At 50.4% G+C, this 20,061-nt stretch overlaps 1 protein-coding gene across 3 annotated transcripts in view; it reads right to left on the reverse strand.

Annotated features, from left to right (window-relative positions):
• PKNOX2 (PBX/knotted 1 homeobox 2) overlaps nucleotides 1-20,061 on the reverse strand; it is a 268,739-nt gene that overhangs the window by 65,399 nt on the left and 183,279 nt on the right. For 2 of the 3 annotated variants that reach the window (XM_030918734.1, XM_030918735.1), the window contains 2 exons: nucleotides 17,482-17,590; nucleotides 763-902 (listed from right to left, as the gene is read on the reverse strand). In XM_030918734.1, the coding sequence (XP_030774594.1) occupies nucleotides 763-902; nucleotides 17,482-17,568 (227 nt within the window). In that variant the 5' untranslated portion in view covers nucleotides 17,569-17,590. Of the gene's footprint in view, nucleotides 1-762; nucleotides 903-5,017; nucleotides 5,059-17,481; nucleotides 17,591-20,061 lie in introns of those variants that run through there. The other variant, XM_030918736.1, reaches the window with a different exon arrangement.

Consider the following 20,061-nt stretch of genomic DNA (forward strand, 5'->3'; position numbering starts at 1 on the left):
TGAGCCCCATCCCACCCTCTGCAACATTCAAGACTCAGCCCTGGATGCGTGGGGCAGATGCAGAACAAGACGAAACAAGCTGCCTGTCCTCAGCAAACTCCCCTTCTTGGGGAAAAGTGCCAGAACCTACAATCATACCCAATATCTATTATGTAAAAACAAAGACTACCATGGATCCAAGTGTGGTCCAATAACCAGCCACATCAGATTCACCTGGAATGCTTTTAAAAAATGCATATCCCTCTTCCTATAGCTTGATCTACTGATTTGGCATCTTCAAGGATGGAGCCCAGAACCACGTGTTTTAACAAGCTCTCCCTGTGATTTTCATGCCTCCTAAAGTGTGTGGACTGCCAAGTCCTAGAGGGTGCAGTCAGAGGTCTGCCAAGCTCTGGCGGGCTTGATGGAGGGAAAGCAACAATGGGGCACAGGGCGAGGACAGGGTCCTGAGGCAGCTGCCTGTTTGACTGAGCGGAGGGTTTCTGATACCCATTAGGGGTCATCGGCCTGGTTGAGATAGGAAATGCTGCTCTTGGAAGATGCTGCCTGGGCCTCCATATCCCTCCCTAGACATTTCCAGAAAGCTAGAGTCACTGTTGCCAGCTGAGGGGTTTCTGAATTGACTAGAGAGAGGAGGCCGAGGGAGAATAGCTATTGGCCGTCATCTCTGTTGAGCCCACCTTTTGGCCTGCATTCTCACTCACAGCTGAGCTAGGCCTGAAGCTGGTTGAGGGCTGTAGACACAGCTGAAGTGTCTCCTACCTGTACACAGCTCGCTTGTCAGCCTCCAGCTGGGCCTGGGGGTCGATGGGGGCACTGGGTACAGGTGTGCTGGCAGCAGCTGAGGGGGCAGAGATGTGGACAGCCTGGGCCTTGGAGGGTGGCTGGGCGGTTGCCGTCATCTGCAGAGAGAAGAAAGGGGAGATGGTGGGTTAGCATGGCCAAGGTACTGGTCTTCAGGCTGTAGTGTGAGGTCTGCCTTGGCCTGTGCTGTGCCCGGAAGAGAGCATGTGGGCAACAGAACTGTGAGCACACACTGAGCGTCCATTCGTACGTGTGCTACCGTGGGGAGAAAAGCTGGCTTTCTTCAAATGAGCATGTTCTAGAAAACAACTTCAGGCCATCCAAAACCAGGAGACACCCCGCACACTCTGAAAAGAGATGACTCTTAACGCAAATATGGTAACCCTTGCCCAGAAGGAGAAAAAAACAATAGGATGAACCGTTTAAATTGTGCTTATGAGTCGTTTGGACCATCATACAGTTGTTTTGATGACTTTGAAAAGCAGGAATAAAGGAGCTGAATCAGCTGTCATTTGGACACAGGTTTATTTATTCCCTTTAATGCAAGCCACAGGCAATGGCCCCAGCAGTTTTGACTGACGACTGAATGGCTCTCCAAATTTGGTTTACCTGGCCACTTCAAGACAAGCAGTCTTTAGTGGGCAATGGACAGATTCTTGTTCTTGGCCATAACAAATATTTAGGACAGGAGTTTTCATAATCTGTGACATGTTTATGAAGGTGTCCCGAGGTCGGCAATTTTGTACCAACCAGAGCAACTCCTTTTAATACTATCTGTTAGATTTTCTATCTAAGGTTTTGTTTAAAGAAATGGTTCAACGATTTAATTTTTTTAAAAAACCATCATTATGGAATTTCATGCTTTTTTATTTCCTTCAGTCAAAGAAATGTCTAAAAGTGTGAATGATGATAAGCCTCAACTGATCTCTTATACCACCCTGTCCATAGTACGATGGTAGCTCTCCCCACATGTGGTGTTGGGCTTCATGTACTTATCTGTCTTCTCCTCTGAGGCCTTGGTCCCTCCTTCATAGCCAGCTTCCAACTGGCACATACTTAGTAAAAGGTTTGATGCTTATTAAAAATACTTGAGGAGAAAATGAGTGAGTAAATAAATGAATGAACGTGCCTTGAAAGAATCAGATATTTTATAGTTGCAAAGTTCATCATATGAATCTAGGTCTCTGCTTTCTGGAAGAAAAAGTATTATACTTCTGTGAATACAAGCATTGCTGGTGCATATATCCCCAAGACATTTGCATGTCTTCATTTAGATCTCTTCATTTAGATCTCCGCTCAGATGCCACCTCTTTGGAGTACCATCAGCTCCTCCACCTTTTGCTTTATTTTTCTTCATAGCCCTTACCATGACTATATTCTGTATTTATGTGCTTATTGATTTTCTCTTCACTCCCAGCTAAAACATAAACTCATAGAGTGATTGTAACAGTTGAATTCGTAGGGCCCAGAATAGCCTGGCACTAGTAGGTGTTCAATAAATATTTGTTGAATCAATGAAGAGATGAATGATGGGTGGTGAATGAGATTGAGACTGTAAAAGAAATGTACCTGCTTTCCTAGATTGTATCATTGTTTATTAGGCAGAAATACCCTTGCCACTGTTGGCTGATCTGGGGGAGCCTTTCCAATCTCAATGGGTAAGAGGCTAGACATAGCATCATGGTGCCTGGGAGCCAGAAGACAATTGCTTGAATCCTACCGTCTCCCCCATTAGCCTTTGACCTTGGGCAAATTCTTTAACTTTCTTAAGCTCCTATTTTCTCATCAGTAAGCAAATTGGTGACCTTTTGGAATTCATGAGTATTAAGGAGGTGCTGTAAGAAAGAAAGTAGAAGCAAATGCTATTCCAATTTTCAAAATAGAGAAAGAAAGTGAATTCTGAAAAAAACTAAAACCCAGTCATCTTCACACTTATCTGGGCCAGATTCATCCCTTCATTCACTAACGCAACTGATCATTTCTTCAAATACTTCTTGAGTCCCTGCCACGTACCAGGCACCATGCTGGGCACTGGGATCACAAAGATGAGAGACTGCTATCAGAAAGCTCAGTTCGTGGATCTGACATGATCGTTAAGCTTGCAGATCAGGAAAACATGGTGTAAGCGACCTCAGCAAGGTATTTCCCATGATAGCCTGGCAGAAAACGCGGAGAGACGCAGCCTGGTGGACAATTGCATGGATTAGCAAACTACACCCAAGGGATGACAATTAAAGGATAGATATCAGTTTGGGGCAGGTTTCCAAAAGAGTGTCACATGCTTCCTCCTTATCCTCTTATTCAGCACTTTAATCAGTGATTTAGAGAACGTCTAAAAAAATGCTCAACAAATTTATGAATGCCGTGAAACTGGGATCCAAAAGATCTTTACAGATTTTGGCAAGGGGCTAAATCTGATAAGATTAATCTTCATCTAATAAGTTAAAATTTAACACTTCTAACATTTGGGCCAAGAAAAATCAATATTGAAGTGCAGGGAAGGAGAGACATGGCTTAATAGCCGTGTTTTAGTTGACAGCTGGCTCAACGTATCAAAAGTGTAATGTGTCTGTCCAAAAATCCAACCTAAACTAATGCTAGCTGAGGATGCATTAACAGAGGCATTGCTCACAGCATGCAGGAACTTCTGGTCTTGCACTACTCTGATTAAACAAGTACATGAAAACACATTCAAAGCAGAGTCGGCCAGGATGGTAAAGGGGTTCGGTACTTCGTTGTATGAGGAATATTTGAAGGAACCTGGAATATATAAGCAAGATTTGGAGGATGGGGGAGAAGGGGAGACATGAAAGCCCCCTTTGAATATCTGAATGAGGGGATTTGATTATATCAGTTCTGTATGACTCGAAGGGCCGAACTACAAGCCATGCATTTGATCTATAACAAGGAGACAACCTAAATAATACTTTTCCAATCCCCCAACTCTTTAAGGCTGGAATGGGCTGCTTCCCTTTCCAGGTGAATTTCCTGCCACTGCCGAGGCCAAGTACAGTCGGACTGACCAGCTGGGCCACCGTGGAGAAGATGGGAGCTTCAGCTGGGTGGCTGGGTTATATGATACCTGAAGTCCCCTCCAACTCCAACAGGCTCAGACACCATGAGGGTGTTTTAATCATCACCACCCACCACACAGTGCTGGTGTGAGGCTCGGATTTGACGATGTGTAGTATGTAAAAGTGCTTTGGAAACTCTAGAGCGCTTCACAGATGGAGGAGAGGTTGTTATTATTAAACACGAGATTTCCGGAATGTACTGCTGCCATAAAGCAAGGCATAGCTACATCTGCACAGCTCGTTTGAGGGTGACATGTAGGGGGAAGAGTGTGCTCTGCTCTGCCCACTAGGAGTGAGTTTCCTCGTGTCCTTGAAGGAATCCACAAACGGCTTCTGTTAGCTGAGCTCCTCCAATGAAGAGGGATGAAGGGGGATGAAGTCCCCCTCCCGGGCAGGAGTTCGGGGAAAGGTGGGTGGGGAAGGCCCTGGTGGGTGAAAGAGGAAAGCTCAGAATAAAATGTAAATCAAAAGCGGTCACTTGCCAGTGTCCTAAGAGGCCCCAGCTGAGAGGCTGTGACTGGCAGAAGTATGGGAAGAAGACAGCAGAGTTGGTCTGAGGAGGACGATGACTCAAATTTATATAGCTCATGGGGGCCAAGTCAGCAAACTCTGCATTTCCTGCAGGTTTGGAGAATGAGTGTTTATCCCCAAATAGGTTTCTTTTTCTAGCCAGAGATATCCACTTCCCAAGAACTGGAGCTCAAAGGGAGAGGACCTGCAGCTGTCCACAGGGCTTGGGGGCCAGGAGGATGGGGATAACTTGAAGTAAATTTTTTTGGGGGAATTTACTGGGCAGCACAGTCTAAAAAGTAGGCTCAGGTGTGAACCAGGCGCAGGCTGTGGCTATTAAGCAGTGGGCTGAAACTGCCTTGTTCTGGCCTGTGAAAGCCAATTGTTAAATCTTCAGAAATTCTGCAAATTGGTTGACATCACATTGGGAGCTTGAAATTGGCCATGGTGGGAGAATTTACACCACGGAAATTGGCAAATGCTGCAAATCAGGGCTTGCCCCTGCGCTCCCCACCCCCACTCTGAGAGCAAGTTGTTAAATATTTACTAGCACATCTCTAATGTCAGTTTTTCCCCAAGTAGCTTTCTTCCATTCTTTTTGGTCTGGCATGAGAAGAAACTCATCTTACCCACTCCAGGAGGCCACCTGGTGCATTCACAGCTGGTCTCAGAACTGGCCACTCCAGATTTGGAGCTTTTCTCCAAGGAGCCCTCAGAGCACTCTGGAGAGCCTGCCCTGGCAGCCCGCTAGGGAAAGGAACAGGTAGGCATCAGTGCAGGCCTGGAGGACTGTCCCTTTTCAACCAGGGGAAGCTCAGGCAATGTTGAACAATGTCCTGAGAACTGCCTGGGAGATCAGAAAAGCCTCAGAGAATGGAAAGAGCAGAGGATCCGGCCCTGGGTTTGATGCTCCTCTGCCAATTATTAGCTACGTGTTTTGGGACAAGTTTCCTGATCTCTTTGGTTTCCTAATCTGTAAAATGCAGGAGATAATACTCACTCTGCAGGTTGTGCTGATTAATCAAGAGAACCAGACAATGGTTACTCGTGGGACAGGAGGCAGCACTCCCTGTGGAGGCCCCTATGAGATGTGACACTGTGCCAGCACCTACACACATGCTAAGAAAATATTTCTGGAGTGGGTGCAGTGGCTCACGCCTGCAATCCCAGTGCTTTGGGAGGCTGAAGTGGGTTCTGTGCTTCCCATGTCCTCTCTTGGCCTAGAGTTCTTTCTTGGGGCAAATACCCTGGGGCCATCACCTCCATGCACTTCCCTCCTGTAGATGCTATAACCACTGGACTTCTCTCTGCCATCTAGCCAGAACCAGTTCTCCCTTAAGCTTGCAGCTAAGGAAACCCTGATTCTTGGTTTGAATCAGATTCTCGGTTTGAAGGTTCTTTATTTTCCCATTCTAAAAAGGAATGGGAAGAGTCGGGAGTTTTCAGATGTATATGCAGGTGTGTAAAATCTGGGTGGGGCTGAGAGATCCAGCCACGCTGGCAGTCTGGTCTTCTACTCATGAAAATGAGTAGGAGATGGTCCCTGGTGTGTTTTAAGGGGGTGCTGGGAAGATCTTACTTGCCCTCAATGACACCCAAAACCCCCACAGATGCTTCTTTTCTGTAAAGCACTATCTTTTTCCAGTTGTAAGGAAGAGTGACATGTTTTGTTCTAGTAAGCTAATAAAATATTTCTGGGCTGGGTGCAGAAGCTCACGCCACTGTAATCTGTAATCTCAGTGCTCTGGGAGGCTGAAGCGGGAGGACTGCTTGAAGCCAGGAGTTCAAGACCAGCCTGGACAACAAAACAAGAACCCATCTCTGCAAAAAGTAAAACAAATAGGCAGGATGTGGTGGTGTGTGCCTGTAGTATCAGCTACTCGAGAGGCTGAGGCAGGAGGATGCCTGAGTCCAGAAAGTCTAGGCTGCAGTGAACTATGGTCGTACCACTGTGCTCCAGCCTGGGAGACAGAGCGAGACCCTGTCTCTTAAAAACAAAAACAAAAACAAAAAATAGAAAAAAGCTATGTGGGCTTTCATGTTTCACAATAATCCCGCACAGTAGGTTATCATCATCTCCATTTCGCAGATGAGAAAACAGAAGCCCACAGAGGGCCTTCTGACTCATCGTACTATATGAACTGGAGCATTTAATTACTTTTCTTTGAAGAGGAGAATGGAAAGATTTTTTTTCCACTCTGTGAAAAAAGAGGCAGGAGGTGTGGGGGGCTCAAATTAGAATGAAACTTCACTCCGCCTCTGCACGTGTTCTAAGTCTCTATCTAGTCCACCCCATCCTCACTGCTGGTTCCAGTTTGTCCCACTCCCTCAACAAACCTCTCCCCTACGAGTTCAAATCATTCTCCCAACAATGATGGTGCCAGAAACAGTTCTCCCACGCAGAACCCAGGTAGGAAGGCACAGCTGGTTTATTAATCGAAGGTGGCTCAAAGCTGGGTCGACTTCCCTCCGAAGCTACGAGGAGCCTGGAGGCCAAGAGCTCAGAGGAAACCTGCCTGCAGGGGCCTCAAGCCTTCTGGAGCCTGGAGGCCCAAGTTGCATTCAGCTACTGCCTCCTGCCAACTTCCCTTCAGACTTCCTATCTTGCTCATGGGAGGTGGGAGCAGATGGTTGAGAAGTGAGGCTGACACCAAGGTCTTTCCAGCACCCATAGAAGATGGTTGGCGTTGGGGAGAGCAGAAGCGTCCGTTTCAGACAGAACTAGTTTTGAATCCCACCCTTACCACTTACAACCTTAAAGATGTAACTTTACCTTCTGGGGTTTCAGGTTCCTCATCTGAAAAATAGGCGAGGTGCCTCCTACCCCCCACCGCCATGATGGGATGGCTGTCTTCTCCAGGGGATGATGGCAGAGCATCTGGAATTGGGTCAGGCTCCTCTCCCCTAGGCCTGCGTGGCCCTCAGCATGCTGCTGCGACCTGTCTGCTCACTCGCCTCCCTCCCTCACTAGACTGTAGGATCCTTGAGGGCAGGACCAGGGCTTTTCTGTTTACTGTCATAGCCTCAGTGTCTGGTAGAGAGAGTATCTGAAATATCTGTTGAATCAGGAATGACTGGTACGGAGTGGGCAGATCCGATTGAATGCTACCATTTTAGCTGCAGATTTACCTCCTTGACCCGGAATCCTCAGGCCACAAAAGATAAGTCTACAGTTCCTGACCATATAACCGACTGGGGGGAATTGGGTGTCCAGCCCAGAGCTGGAGACAATGGCACAGAGCACGACGTGCTGGGATGAATCTCTACTTTGTATTTGGCTCTCTCCTGCCTGTGTGATTTGGGCAAGTTACTCAACCTTTCTCAACCAGGGTCCTCATCTATAAAATGGGAATAATTATACTCAAGGTACAGGGTGTTCAGCATTAAATGAGACAATTATATGCAAAGTAGCTGGCACTCAGTAGCTATTCAGCATATGGCGGTTATTGTTAATATAATCCACATACCCTACAGCCCACACCCTGAGAGCTGGCTGCTGTTGTTTCTCTCATGTGGGCTGCCCTGGGGGTCCTGCCAGTATGGGTGCCACCCCTGCTGGAGGAACCCATTCTGCATAAGTTCCCTGGGAAGTAGGCAAGTGTGAGTTCAAGTGCAGGAACAGGGGGCCCGTGGTGTCACAGAAGGTTACATTATGCGTTACCAGCTTGGAATTGAGTGGCATGCCCAAGGCAAGGACTCAGTTCCTCTGAGCCTCAGTTTCCCCATCAGGTAAAAACGGAGCTATTAATATCTCTTCCCAGGGCTACTGTGAGACCATATGTGAGGGTGCATTGCAAGCAGCAGATGCCCGGCAAACCTTGGTTTCTAAGCAATTCCAATGCTTCCTTTGGCTAGATTTCTCCTCTGAATCAAATCCAAATCCCACCCTCTGTTCAGATGAGCCCCAGTGCCCCCACACCTCCTATGCCCCCCGCCACCCCTCCTCCGCCTATGGTCTTGCTTGTTGTGACTATTAAACCCCCACACACCTCCCACAGGGCCTCTTTCTGAACACGCTGAACACCCAGGCCTGCACCTTCTCAGCACAGGCACTCCTTGTTTTCCTTTCTCTTTTTTTTTTTTTGAGATGGAGTTTCGCTCTTGTTGCCCAGGCCGGAGTGCAATGGCACCATCTTGGCTCACCGCAACCTCCACCTCTTGGATTCAAGTGATTCTCCTTCTTCAGCTTCCCGAATAGCTGGGATTATGCCGGGCACGGTGGCTCATGCCTGTAATCCCAGCACTTTGGGAGGCCGAGGTGCGCAGATCACCTGAGGTCAAGAGTTCGAGACCAGCCTGACCAACATGGAGAAACACCATCTCTACTAAAAGTACAAAAAAAACACAGACACTCCTTCTAAGAGGACATTCCCTTTTCTGAGCCCTCCATTTGACATGGCAGAGTGGGTGCCAGCCAGCCCCACGAGGGCCCCCTTAAGCTGCCAAAACCTTGTGTTCTGGCTCCCTGGGGCTGCCCAGGCCTGGTCCTCCAGGGGCCGCTGAGATTTCAGGCGGACCCGGCAGGGCTGGCACTCTCTCCAGGTCAGGGCAAGCCAGGTGTGGATCAGTTTCCTGGCAACCAGGAGAGAAGCCAAGGACCCGGAAAGAGGTCAGGGCTTGAGGTCACTTGGTAAACATTAAGTTTGGCCTTAACAGGTAGGAGGCAGCAGGGGGCATGAACAATGTTGTGGGGCACAGAGTCCAGGGCGCTCCAGACCTGGGCCTGCTCAGGCGAGCTGGAGTGCGGGGATATGTCCAGTTTAAAGACATAGATGGCTCAAGCAGGCATAGAGAGAGGTCACTGTGTACAAAGAGAAGAAAGGCCCAGCAGAAAAGAAAAAAGAAAGAGAAGAGTCTGTTTTGATGAGTCAAAGCAAGGGAAAGTGGGTCCCCATATGGTCCCTGGGGTGTTGCCCCCAGGGGCAGAGAGACCCTTCGATTACAGTCACAGAAAAAGCCGAGGGAACTTTCAAAACTCCTGGAAGCTGCTCACGGATCCACAGCCTTGCACCTGCCCAGCCCTCCTCCCCTTACCCTATCGCCTCAGACCTACCCTTGGTTGCCTGAGTGTGCCTGATGGTGTCTACCCTCCTGCCTTTCCGATGGTGTCCACCCTCCTGCCTTTCCGATGGTGTCCACCTTCCTGCCTTTGCTCCCATAGCTGCCTCAGCAGGGACTGTCCTCATGTCCCCCACAGCCTGCCTCCCACCCAGATGCAGCTTCAACTCTTCCAAGAAGCCTTTCCTGCTTCTCCTCCCTCCCCAGGCCTCGGAAGACTGGACCCCTGCCTCATCTGAATGCACCCCAACACCGGGCCCTTTGTCCATCTCATGAGCGGGCTGGTCTCCCAGCTTCCATGCCTGCCCGCGGTGTACTCCTATGTGTTAAATGAGCGAAGGATGACCCCAAGGAGACAATGATGAGTGATGTGTTAAAGACCTCCAGGATCCCAAAGCCTGGGAGAGGCCAAAGAGGGCTCCTCAAAATATTCCCCAACCCAGTTAGCCCAGGGAGAGGAAGGGCCGGCAGCAGAGCCAGGCAGCCCAACGTAGCTCAAAGAGGCTCTCGGAACAGTGGGCCTCGGTCACCTCCATTCTGATCTTGGGCCAAATGGATAGAACAGGCCACAGAAGAGTTACTCAGTGGTGTAAATGGGGGTTTTGGTTAGTTGATTAATTTTAAAAGGGTTTGTAAGCGGTGGTTTACAAAATGTGACTCATGGAACATTCAGTGCCCCTAACTGCATTTCCTGAGCTGTCACTGACAGGAGGCTAAAAAGAGGAAAGTTGTGGACTCCACTTCCCAGCTTTGTGCATTTTCCTGGGAATTGATGGCCCCCTGCCCATCCCACAGCTTCCCTCTGGAAGATCCTTCCCTTTTGTAATAGTCCCAAACCAGTGATTTCCAATAGGCCTTTCAGAGGCACACCAGAATCCCAGTGTGTGCACATCTCTGTGTATCGTGTGTGTAAGGGGGTGTTCATAGCCGGTAAAACCTATTTGACATGCCTATTATGTTCCTAATAAAAAGTAATTAAGGTTCAATCCCATCTGGGCTTCTGGAGATGTGCAGGTGATTGAGTGAAGAATGAAGTTGGGGTGCAGGTGAAAAGGGGTTGAGGAACACCACTGTACTTTTTGTACCCATACTCTCAACAGTCTTGCAAGGCATGGAGGGCAGAGTTATTCTCATTTTACAAACGCAGAAACTAAGGCCCCATATGGACTCTAAGCTCCAAGAGGACAGGAACTCCGTTGATTTTGCAATCCAGTACACAGCACAATGTCCGCATGGCCCACAGGATACACTCAATGTTTATCGAATGCATGAGTGAATGAAAGAAACAGCTCTGAAATTACTTGCCTGAATTTGTATAATTCATCAGCAGTGGAGCTGATGAATTATACAAATTCTTATTACAAGGCCTGATTCCTGAATTTCTACGAGGTTGAGTCATTCCATCCCCCTCTTCAGATCACAGACTTCAAGAACAGCAAGCATCCTGGGGCCCTAACTCACCCACCCGCCTCCTGCCAGGCCGCACAGACACCAAAGCTTTCCAAAGACCAACTAAGACCAACGGCGCAGGAAAGGGAGGTGGAGCACGTAAGGTCCTCCCCAGACCCGCTGCTGACTTGGATCGCCTGTCCCCTAATTTATTTTAGGCTTTGTATCCCAGGGCCATTAACTATTTTTGTAGCTGTTTAGGGCATTTGTCCTGCTTGGGGACAAGGGGGTAGACAATAAAATCTCTGTTTTTGGTAAATATTAGAATGTAGTAAGATCATCAAATAAAAAACCTAGACCAGGCCAGTGGAGTGTTTCTTCCCAAGCTTTAAAGCCATGCTGACAACCCACCATCTCCAAATGGGCATAAAGGCCCCACGGTTGGACCTGGAGGTTGTTTTTGCCTTTTACACAACGAAGAGTCCAGGTCTTGAGTGAGTTGGAGTTCAGGGATGTGTCCAGCTTAAAGACATGGGTGGCTCAAGCAGGCAGAGAGAGAGGTCACTGCGTACAAAGAGAAGAAAGGCCCAGCAGAAAAGAAAAAAGAAAGAGAAGAGTCTGTTCTGGTGAGTCGAAGCAAGGGAAGGTGGGTCCTCATATGGTCCTTGGGGTGTTGCCCCCAGGGGCAGAGGGAGCCATCAATCACCATCACAGAAAAGGCTTAGGGGAGCTTTCAAAGCTGCTGAATGAACTCTATTGCTGCAAAGCGAATGTGTTTCACAGGCAGCTGAGCAGAGGGACCTGCAAGGCAGGGGGTTCCAGCCCTTAAAGAGATGAGAGGAATGTAAAGCGAGTGTGAGAACATCTGAACCCACTTCTGCCTGTCACAGCTGCGTGGCCTGGATGGAGGCCATTCACAGCCAGGGGCCCCAGCCACCCCCTTTTGCCTCCAGTTAATTAAACCAGCTTGGGGATCCTAATGACTGATCAAATCCCATCCAGCTTCCCCAGGATATCTGCCTCCCCCAGCCCCACCTGGAGTGGGGATGGTGCTGGGACAGGGAGGGAAAGCCGATGTCCAGAGAGACGGGTCTGGCTTCCTCAGTGTGGCTGGCCCCGCTTTAGCCTTCCTCTTGCAGGGTAAGTGAGACACTGTTGTGTTGACCCCAGATCTCAGTGCCGTGTCCTGGAGTCCCAGACACCATTTTCCCCACTCTGAGAGATGCTGGAGGATCAGGGTGGGGAGAATGGGAGGGATGCAGCTTTTGCAAAGGACCTTGAGCAAACACTTGACTTCCTTCCAAAGTGAGTCTCCCAAAGCGGATCTCAACAGGGAGTTCTAACTGCCTGTCTTGTCTCTCTCTGGTCAAAAATGAGGCTGCATCCTTGGTGAACTGCCAAAACCCTTTTAATGCCACTCATCATCAAGTAATGCTACGTAAGCACCTAGCTACCTAGCCATCAATTTGTTCCTAAACTATCCATTGAGTTTAGTTTCACATTGACAGAGGCTGTGCCTAGTGGGTCAGACTAGGATCTACCAGGATTTCTGCTTTCTAGTCCAATGCTCATGCAGCTGACATGTACGGGACATGAAGACTGAACATCCTAAACATTGAATACATACTCAAAAAGATACAATATTTATCTTGCTAATAAGCCAAGGGCAAAGATATTTTTGGAACGGTAGGTATGTGTCTGCGTTTGAGGAAAAGTTGTGGGGGCTGGTGCTGATAATAAGAGTGTGTTTTGTGTGGGAAGGTGAGGGGACTGAAGTGGTTGCCTTTGCTAGTGAACCCGGATGGCTCCCCGGAGTGGCTGATGGAGCTACAGAAGTGAGAACTTCGCTTGGTGGGTGATGTTGCATATGGGTGTTACAGGAAGGTCTCGAGTGACATTTCTGAGAGTACACGAATCAGAGGTATTTGCCTAGAAGGAGTGACAGGGTGGTCATGTGTTCCCAAGAAAATTCTGGGAGGGAGGCTGGAGTGACGCTGGGATACTAAGCAAGGCAGGAGAGCAAAGAAACAGTAGCAAATGGAAGGGTCAGTGGGGATGCTGGGGCAGTGGGAGGAGGGGGCTGTGAAAGTCCAGCTGACAGCCAGGCCACTATGGCAGAGATGCAGAACAGAAGCGGGGTGATGCTGGAATCAACACAATGCACTGAACTGAGGATCACACACATATTTCACATCCAGGTCTCTCTAGAGACAGTGTGGTCATTAGGCAATCATGGTAGAATTACACCACCCTGGTGACTTAACCCTACCTCTTCAGGGCATAAAGTGAGGGTCAGCATCAAGGACCCAGTTACAGCTTGCTGGAATTGGGGTCCTGCAGTTAAGACAGTAGAGGGTGCTGCTACTCTGGCAGAACTTAGCAGGAAGCTACCAGAAGGAGGAAGTAGGTCACAGGGAGGGTTCCACTGGGTTGTTGCTTTTGCACTTTCTTTTTTTCTTTTTTGAGATGGAGTCTCACTCTGTCTCCCAGGCTGGAGTGCAGTGGTGCAATCTTGGCTCACTGCAAACTCCGCCTCCCGGGTTCAAGCAATTATCCTGCCTCAGCCTCTCAAGTAGCTGGGACTACAGGCGTGTGCCACCATGTCTGGCTACTTTTTGTATTTTTAGTAGAGACAGAGTTTCACCATGTTGGCCAGGCTGGTCTCAAACTCCTGACCTCAGGCAATCTACCCACCTCGGCCTCCCAAAGGGCTGGGATTACAGGCATGAGCCACCGTGCCCAGTCTGCTTTTGCACTTTCTTTTTTGTTGTTGTTGTTGAGACAGAGTCTGGCTCTGTCGCCCAGGCTGGAGTGCAGTGGCCGGATCTCAGCTCACTGCAAGCTCCGCCTCCCGGGTTCACGCCATTCTCCTGCCTCAGCCTCCCAAGTAGCTGGGACTACAGGCGCCCACCACCTCGCCCGGCTAGTTTTTTTGTATTTTTTTAGTAGAGATGGGGTTTCACTGTGTTAGCCAGGATGGTCTCGATCTCCTGACCTCGTGATCCGCCCGTCTCAGCCTCCCAAAGTGCTGGGATTACAGGCTTGAGCCACCGCGCCCGGCCCTGCTTTTGCACTTTCTAAACATACAGTCATCCTTTGGTGCACAATCAACAGAGTGACGACCTTACAAGCAATCACAAAATTTCTCCAGGATGGACTGCAACAGAACTGAGGGGCTAGAAGCCGCTTAACCATTGTATCACTTGGCTTGTGCCCAAATAGCACGAGGCCATAACCATGAATGCTTCTCTACTAAAATGGGAAGAAAAAAAGGCCTCCCTCATTTTTAATAACTTTATTCCCCAAACTTCAAAAATGAAATTGCCAAGTTAAGAACTTGCCTTGAAAAAAAAAATTCTAATTTATTATAAAGAAGGTCCGGGGCTTGGGAATTTTTTAATGCAGATTCCTAATTTTCCAAAGTGAGATTCTCCTGTGCATTTGAATAGATTATGCTCGGTATTGCTAGCCCTTAGCACAACGGGAACATTATTAAAACGATCGCATGGGTCTCAGAGGAAGGGCTCTGCGTCTCGCTTCCTTTTTCATTTGGGGGACTTCATATCAGAGACTGTCCATTTGTTGCCTATAGAAGAAACTGAGTTTCTGAAGAGGTGATGGAGAAGTGTGCTTAGCTGCCCAGGTTGTGAGGAAACAAGTCATACGTGGTCCAAACATAATGAGATTAGACCTAAAAGAATGAGGAGGGAGTGGACCTTGTTTCCTGAGAGCTCTGTTTTGGACAGGATTCCCTGGTGTGCCTGACCCATGTCCCCATCAGGCTCTGCTTCCCTGAAGATGTGGAGTCTCAGAGAGTGGCTGGTTCTCAGGGATAGGAACACTCTGAAGGGAAATGCAGTAGAGTCTCCCCCTAGGAAGCTGGGGTCCATATCTCGAAAAGATAAAGGGAAGAAGTCAGGGGTCCAATGCAAGTTTGCAGAAAGTGCCATAAGCCAGGCATGCATGGAAGAGCTATTCCTACAAGGGAGCTCCTCCTAGAAGCCCGAAAGAGTGGGCAGAAGGCCCTCAAACACCAGCCCTCTCCGGAGAGAACAGCCTCTCTCCCTAGAGTCAGAAGCCTTTGTTCTGGAGGCCTCCACCAGCTCCCCCATCCCTCCCACTCCACCCCTGCCCAAGCTCCTCTCCCTTAGCCCCACATCCTGCTCAGTTTCCTTGGGAACCAGCTCAGCTTGGGGAAGGCCAATGGCAATTTGGGCATAGCCTAGTGGCTTCGTCAAGGCCATAAAGACCCTGACACCTTGACCTGGTCAGTTCACCATTGACACTGATGCTTCTCATCAGATATTTCACTCATGGATTCCCAGGGTTACAAATAGATGGCAGCTTCCCCAGGGCAAATTATTGCTTTGCTCTAAATGTGAAGATTTTAAATGGTGACATTCTGGTGGATCCTCAGAGAGGAGAGCCTTCGGGCAGTCCCTGTATCTGGGTTCTGTCTAAGACCTTAGATATGGAAGTGGAGTCTCCCTTCTACCTCACAAAGGCTAGAGCAGCTTAGTGGTGACTTCTGGGGAGCTGAGCACCTTCGGACTGCAGCCCACCTCCATCCGTCCCTCAACAGCTGGGATTTATTAATCCAGCTGTATGCTGATCATTAAATTAGGCTTCTGGATCAGCATTCAACACAGGCCCTTGCTGCAGCTCTCCCGCTAATCCCTGCCAAACCAAAACTTCTCCCAGCTGCCCAGGCAGTCAAAACAGGGAAGGGTGGGTGAGAGGCGAGCGGCCGCCGTCAGTCATGCCAACACAGTGTTCTCTGACCTCTCAGCCCTGCCCTGGTCTATCCTTGAGTCTTGGGTATGGAGGTGTGGGCCTTGGCAGCTATCACCTGCTAAATACAGGCAGGGTCCCCATCTCTGTTCCCCATTCTGACTGGAGAGAGAATCCAGTTTCAAAACAAGTGGAGCCCAAGTTCCCACCGCTGAATCGATATGTGGGCACCGATGTGAGCCGGCTGAGCAGAGAGGGAATGGATCTGCTGCTATCGAAGAAGGAAGATCTTGCCCCTATTCTGGCCCCTAGCTTCTCCTTCTCTCACTTCTTTCTTGGGAGACAAAAGGTTCCCATCAGTTGAGGGCTCCTTCTGAACTTTGTCTCGGGAGCTGAAGCTACAGAGGGAAGGGACTTGACATAGTGTTGAATGCCTGGAAGCTTTCAAATACAAGAGCCATGTAAAGGCCAAGTTCAACCCTGTGGCTTATTCATGGAAACTACTGGCATGAGCAGAGGGTTCACTGAGGATGGGGTTAGGCTGGGAGAGCTGGGGAAGTAATGTGATTTGATATGTGGGAGTGGGGCCGTAGACATGTGCTCAGAGATGGGTGAAAGACCAGGGCCTTTGGACCTTCAAGGACAGAGCAGTCGAAGGGGTTCCATATGCTGGGTATGCTAGAAAGAGGCCCCAGAGCATCTGGTAATCTCCCGGGGGATGACAAAGATGTATAAAGCAGCTACTACATGCTCTCACTAGGCTGGGGGCATCAGGACCATAGTGAGCACAAGCCCAGCATCTGCATCTTAAGACCCCTTTCATGCTGCACAAATTTTCCATGTAGCCCATGAGAACCGCTGTGTTTGATGAGTGAGGGATGGCAGGGTAAGGCAGAGAGTGGCTGCTGGAGGAGTGCAGATGGTAGCCTGCCCATAGCACTCAGCGGGCAACTGCTGCACATGGGCAAATGTGAGAATGGACATTTTAGCTGGGTGCATTTCACATCACAGGTGCCCAATAAATAATTATCGAATTCATATTGACAGGAGAGTGTGAAGGGAAGTGTCAGAGAATGAAGGCTTCTGTGAAAGCACAGACACAAAACTCAAAGTTTCCCAAGAACCAAGGGTGGACAAGAGGAGCACCTGGGGGAAACAAATAGGAAAAGCAGCTGGTCTCAAGGATGTAGGAGGGCAGCCCCCACAAGCTGGGCAGGCTTCCAGGAGGAGGGCAGACAGCATGAAGACAGCAAGAAGGCACTGCTGAGGAGGGGCCTGTTGCAGGAGTGGCAATCGGGGTAGGGGGTGCAGAAGATCTTGGGGGGCAGCTGTGTCTGAGCTGAGGGGTGAAAGCTGGGGACCAGAAGAAAGGGGTTGTGGGGTATACAGAAAGAATCTTGGCTTTTAAAAAGTAGAAGCCCAGAAGAGTTCTGAAGAGAACAGAGATTCTCCCGATAGGCAGGCAGAGGAGGACGAAAGAGCCCAGGTGACCGAGAACGGGGGGCCTGACACTCAGGAGCCTCTGAGTAGGAAGTTTCTCACTCAGAGGGCGGTTCCCCTCACATCTGGTACCTGGCTCTCCCCAACTGTAGATTTTGCCCCAGTCACAACAAAGGGGTTTGGCTGCGCTCGTCTGCTGTCTGAGAGGTGGGGTGGGGGACAGGACTGTGACCATTACTCTAGCTTCCAGTCCTAGGTTCCGGGTTCTGAACCTGGTGACTCCCCTCGGGGTCTGTGTTTGCAGGACTCTCACTCCCCAGGCTGAGAGGGAAGAGCCAGGAGTGCCGCCAGGACATGATTGTGGGAGGCCTGGCTCAGCCCGTTGGCCCCTGGAATATCCCAGCCTGCAGCCGGGGCTCTAAGGCCACCACACTCCCTCCCCCATGGTGGGAGGCAGCGGCCCCTGCGCACTCACCTGTGGGCTGTCCTGGTAGGGTGGGGGCGGGACATTCTGCGTGGCCATCATCGTCAGAGCGGGGGCTGGGGAGGCATGTTGCATCATGGGATTGAGTCACATGGAGGACCTGTGGGCAGGAGAAAGGGGGCCGCACCGTTAACACCGCCGAGCAGGCCCGCCCTGGGCACCCAGCAGCTCCCTGTGTCCCCCGCTGGGCCACCTGGGCCGGCTGGGTGCAGCAAGGGTTGCACGCCCTTCAGGGCAACAAATGAGAGCTGAGGGAGAAGCCTGGGTGGGGAGGGGCTTGCTGTGCTATTTTGACTTGAAAGAAACAATATTCAAATCATATGTAAAACAACCGGTACCCCTGCAGCGGCGCTTTGTTCAGCATCAGCTCAGGCCTGTTGTGCATGTGGGGAGGGGTCCTAAAGGGGGAGGAGGCCTGCCTGGTAGGAGCACGGGGGACTGAAGACCATTTGGATACCCCTCCTTCCCCAGGAGGGCCCTGAGTCCCAGCCTGATAAGGGTGCTCCTGGCCCCGGTGTTTCCCAGGCTTTCTGGAGCAGCCACAGAGGGCACAGGGGCAGGAGGGCCTCAGGCCAGCTACAGAGCCCCAGGGTCCCCAAGCGCGGAGCTCGCCCCTCCCCAGGGCTCACCACACCCCCTAGTGGTGGCAAGGACACGGGGGCCCGGACCCCTCCTCAGACTGCAGCCCCAGGGTGGCTGCCTGGAGGCCTTGGGGAAGGGAAAGAGGCAGGGAATGCCAGTCCACTCCTGTACTCTTCCAGGAGCGGGCTTGTGACTATGGGCGTGTCCACAGACGTGCCTGCATATCCTATTAAGCAGGACTTTCCTCAGCCTTGGTTTAGTATGGTCACCGGAATGTGTGGGTGCCAGAAGAGCTATCAGAGCCAAATGGACTACCTGCCTCTTTGGCTGGTAGAAGACAGAGGCCAAGGGTGACTTGTGTATGGGAGGGTGGGGGTTGGGGAACTTGCTGGTGAAGCTGGGATGGAAGCAGCACCTCCGGATTCCCAGCTCTGGGTCTGCTCCACTGTCGCCCCCATCTTTTCCCCGTCACCAGTAAGCAGGCGAGCTGCCCCCACGAAGCCTCAAGGCGTCCTCTTGAACTAGGACGTGGCGCCATAAGTGGAGATAGCCCGGCTGTGCCACCCAAGGAACAGAATGTCCGGAGAGGTGTTGTGCTACAGTAGATGCTCGGAAATATTTAGATCTAGAAGCCACAGGCTAGTTGCCTGATACCGGGCTGTCCACTGTAGGGTAGGAGGTTGCTAAGAGCCTCTGTGGAGTGCAGGATGCGTCCTTCTCCTGGGTGGAGGGCAGTGTTGGTCTAGAAACCTTTGTGAGCACAGCACTCACACCCTCCGTCCCCTCTCCCTCAAGCACCTAGGGCTTCATCCTTTTCCAGCCTGGTCCTTCCCAGGGTCTTCCAAAATGTTCACAGACCTGAATTCTGTGGGAATTTGAGAGTGCTTTGGAGCTGCTATCAACTAAAGGGGCTGGCCTCCAGGGTCCTGTGTGTGTGTGTGTGTGTGTGTGTGTGTGTGTGTGATTCATTTGGTCCTTTTTCAGGAAAGGGAAGTAAGAGCTACTCTGACCTGACCTGAGTCTCCAAGGTACCAAGTACGCTTTGACCTTCTGCAAAAAGCACTGGAAATGTGTGTTTCCTCAGTAGATGTCTACCAAACTACCAACTCTGTGCAGAGAACTGTGTGAGGAGTGTGGTGGGACAGATGAATGAGGCAAGGTCTTCTCTCCAAGGAGCATGGCTAGGAGAGGGAGGTCATGGTCCTACAGGAAGGAAGAAAGTGAGGTGGAGGTGGGTGGAGAATGCACAGGGAGGGATGGCTCCCCCGGTGCTAAAAATGCCGACTGCAGGCTGGTTCCATCGGCCTCACTGCCTGTTGCTCGCCCCCGCCTGGACGGACCACCAGGATATCTTCATAACAGCATGCAGGGCCTCGCCCATCTCACACACCACTGGTCCCTGAGATCCAATTTCCTTCTGCAAAGGGATGCAGGGGGGGACCTTGTGGGAGCCTCTCTCTTCAGGCAGGGGAACCAAGGCCTCTGTTCACAGCTGGATCTTTGTCTGGGTGGTGGTCAGCATCCCAGAGAGCCAAGAGCAGAGTGAGGGTTGCAGAGGGAAAAAGGTGTGTGTGTAGGGGGGGAGATATAGACTCTTTGAGACATCAGAAGGAACTTCCAGAATTAAGACTTTTGAGATATTAAAGTGGGTGGAGTTTCTCTTTTTTGGACCCTGACAAAATAAATAGGAATGTTTCAGGGGACTATTAAACATAGCCTTCCCTGGAACTCTGGCAGAGAAGGCAACTTTGGATAGGGCCCAAGGACCAGGATGGTGGGATCTCAGAGCACGGATCACAGATGCTCACCGGCAGGGGAAAAAAGTGAAGGGCTATAGCACTGTAGTGCCTGCAGCCTCCAGAAGAGGGAGCCTGGGGGCAGAGTCAGCGTGGGAGCCGCCTCAGGAAGGAGGGCTTTCTCCCCTCTTAGGGACAACTAGTTCTCTTTAACCTCGGGCTTGGGTCTTTTGGTAACCTCATCCCATGGATT

Source organism: Rhinopithecus roxellana, chromosome 15, assembly GCF_007565055.1.
Source record: "Rhinopithecus roxellana isolate Shanxi Qingling chromosome 15, ASM756505v1, whole genome shotgun sequence".
NCBI lineage: Eukaryota > Metazoa > Chordata > Mammalia > Primates > Cercopithecidae > Rhinopithecus > Rhinopithecus roxellana.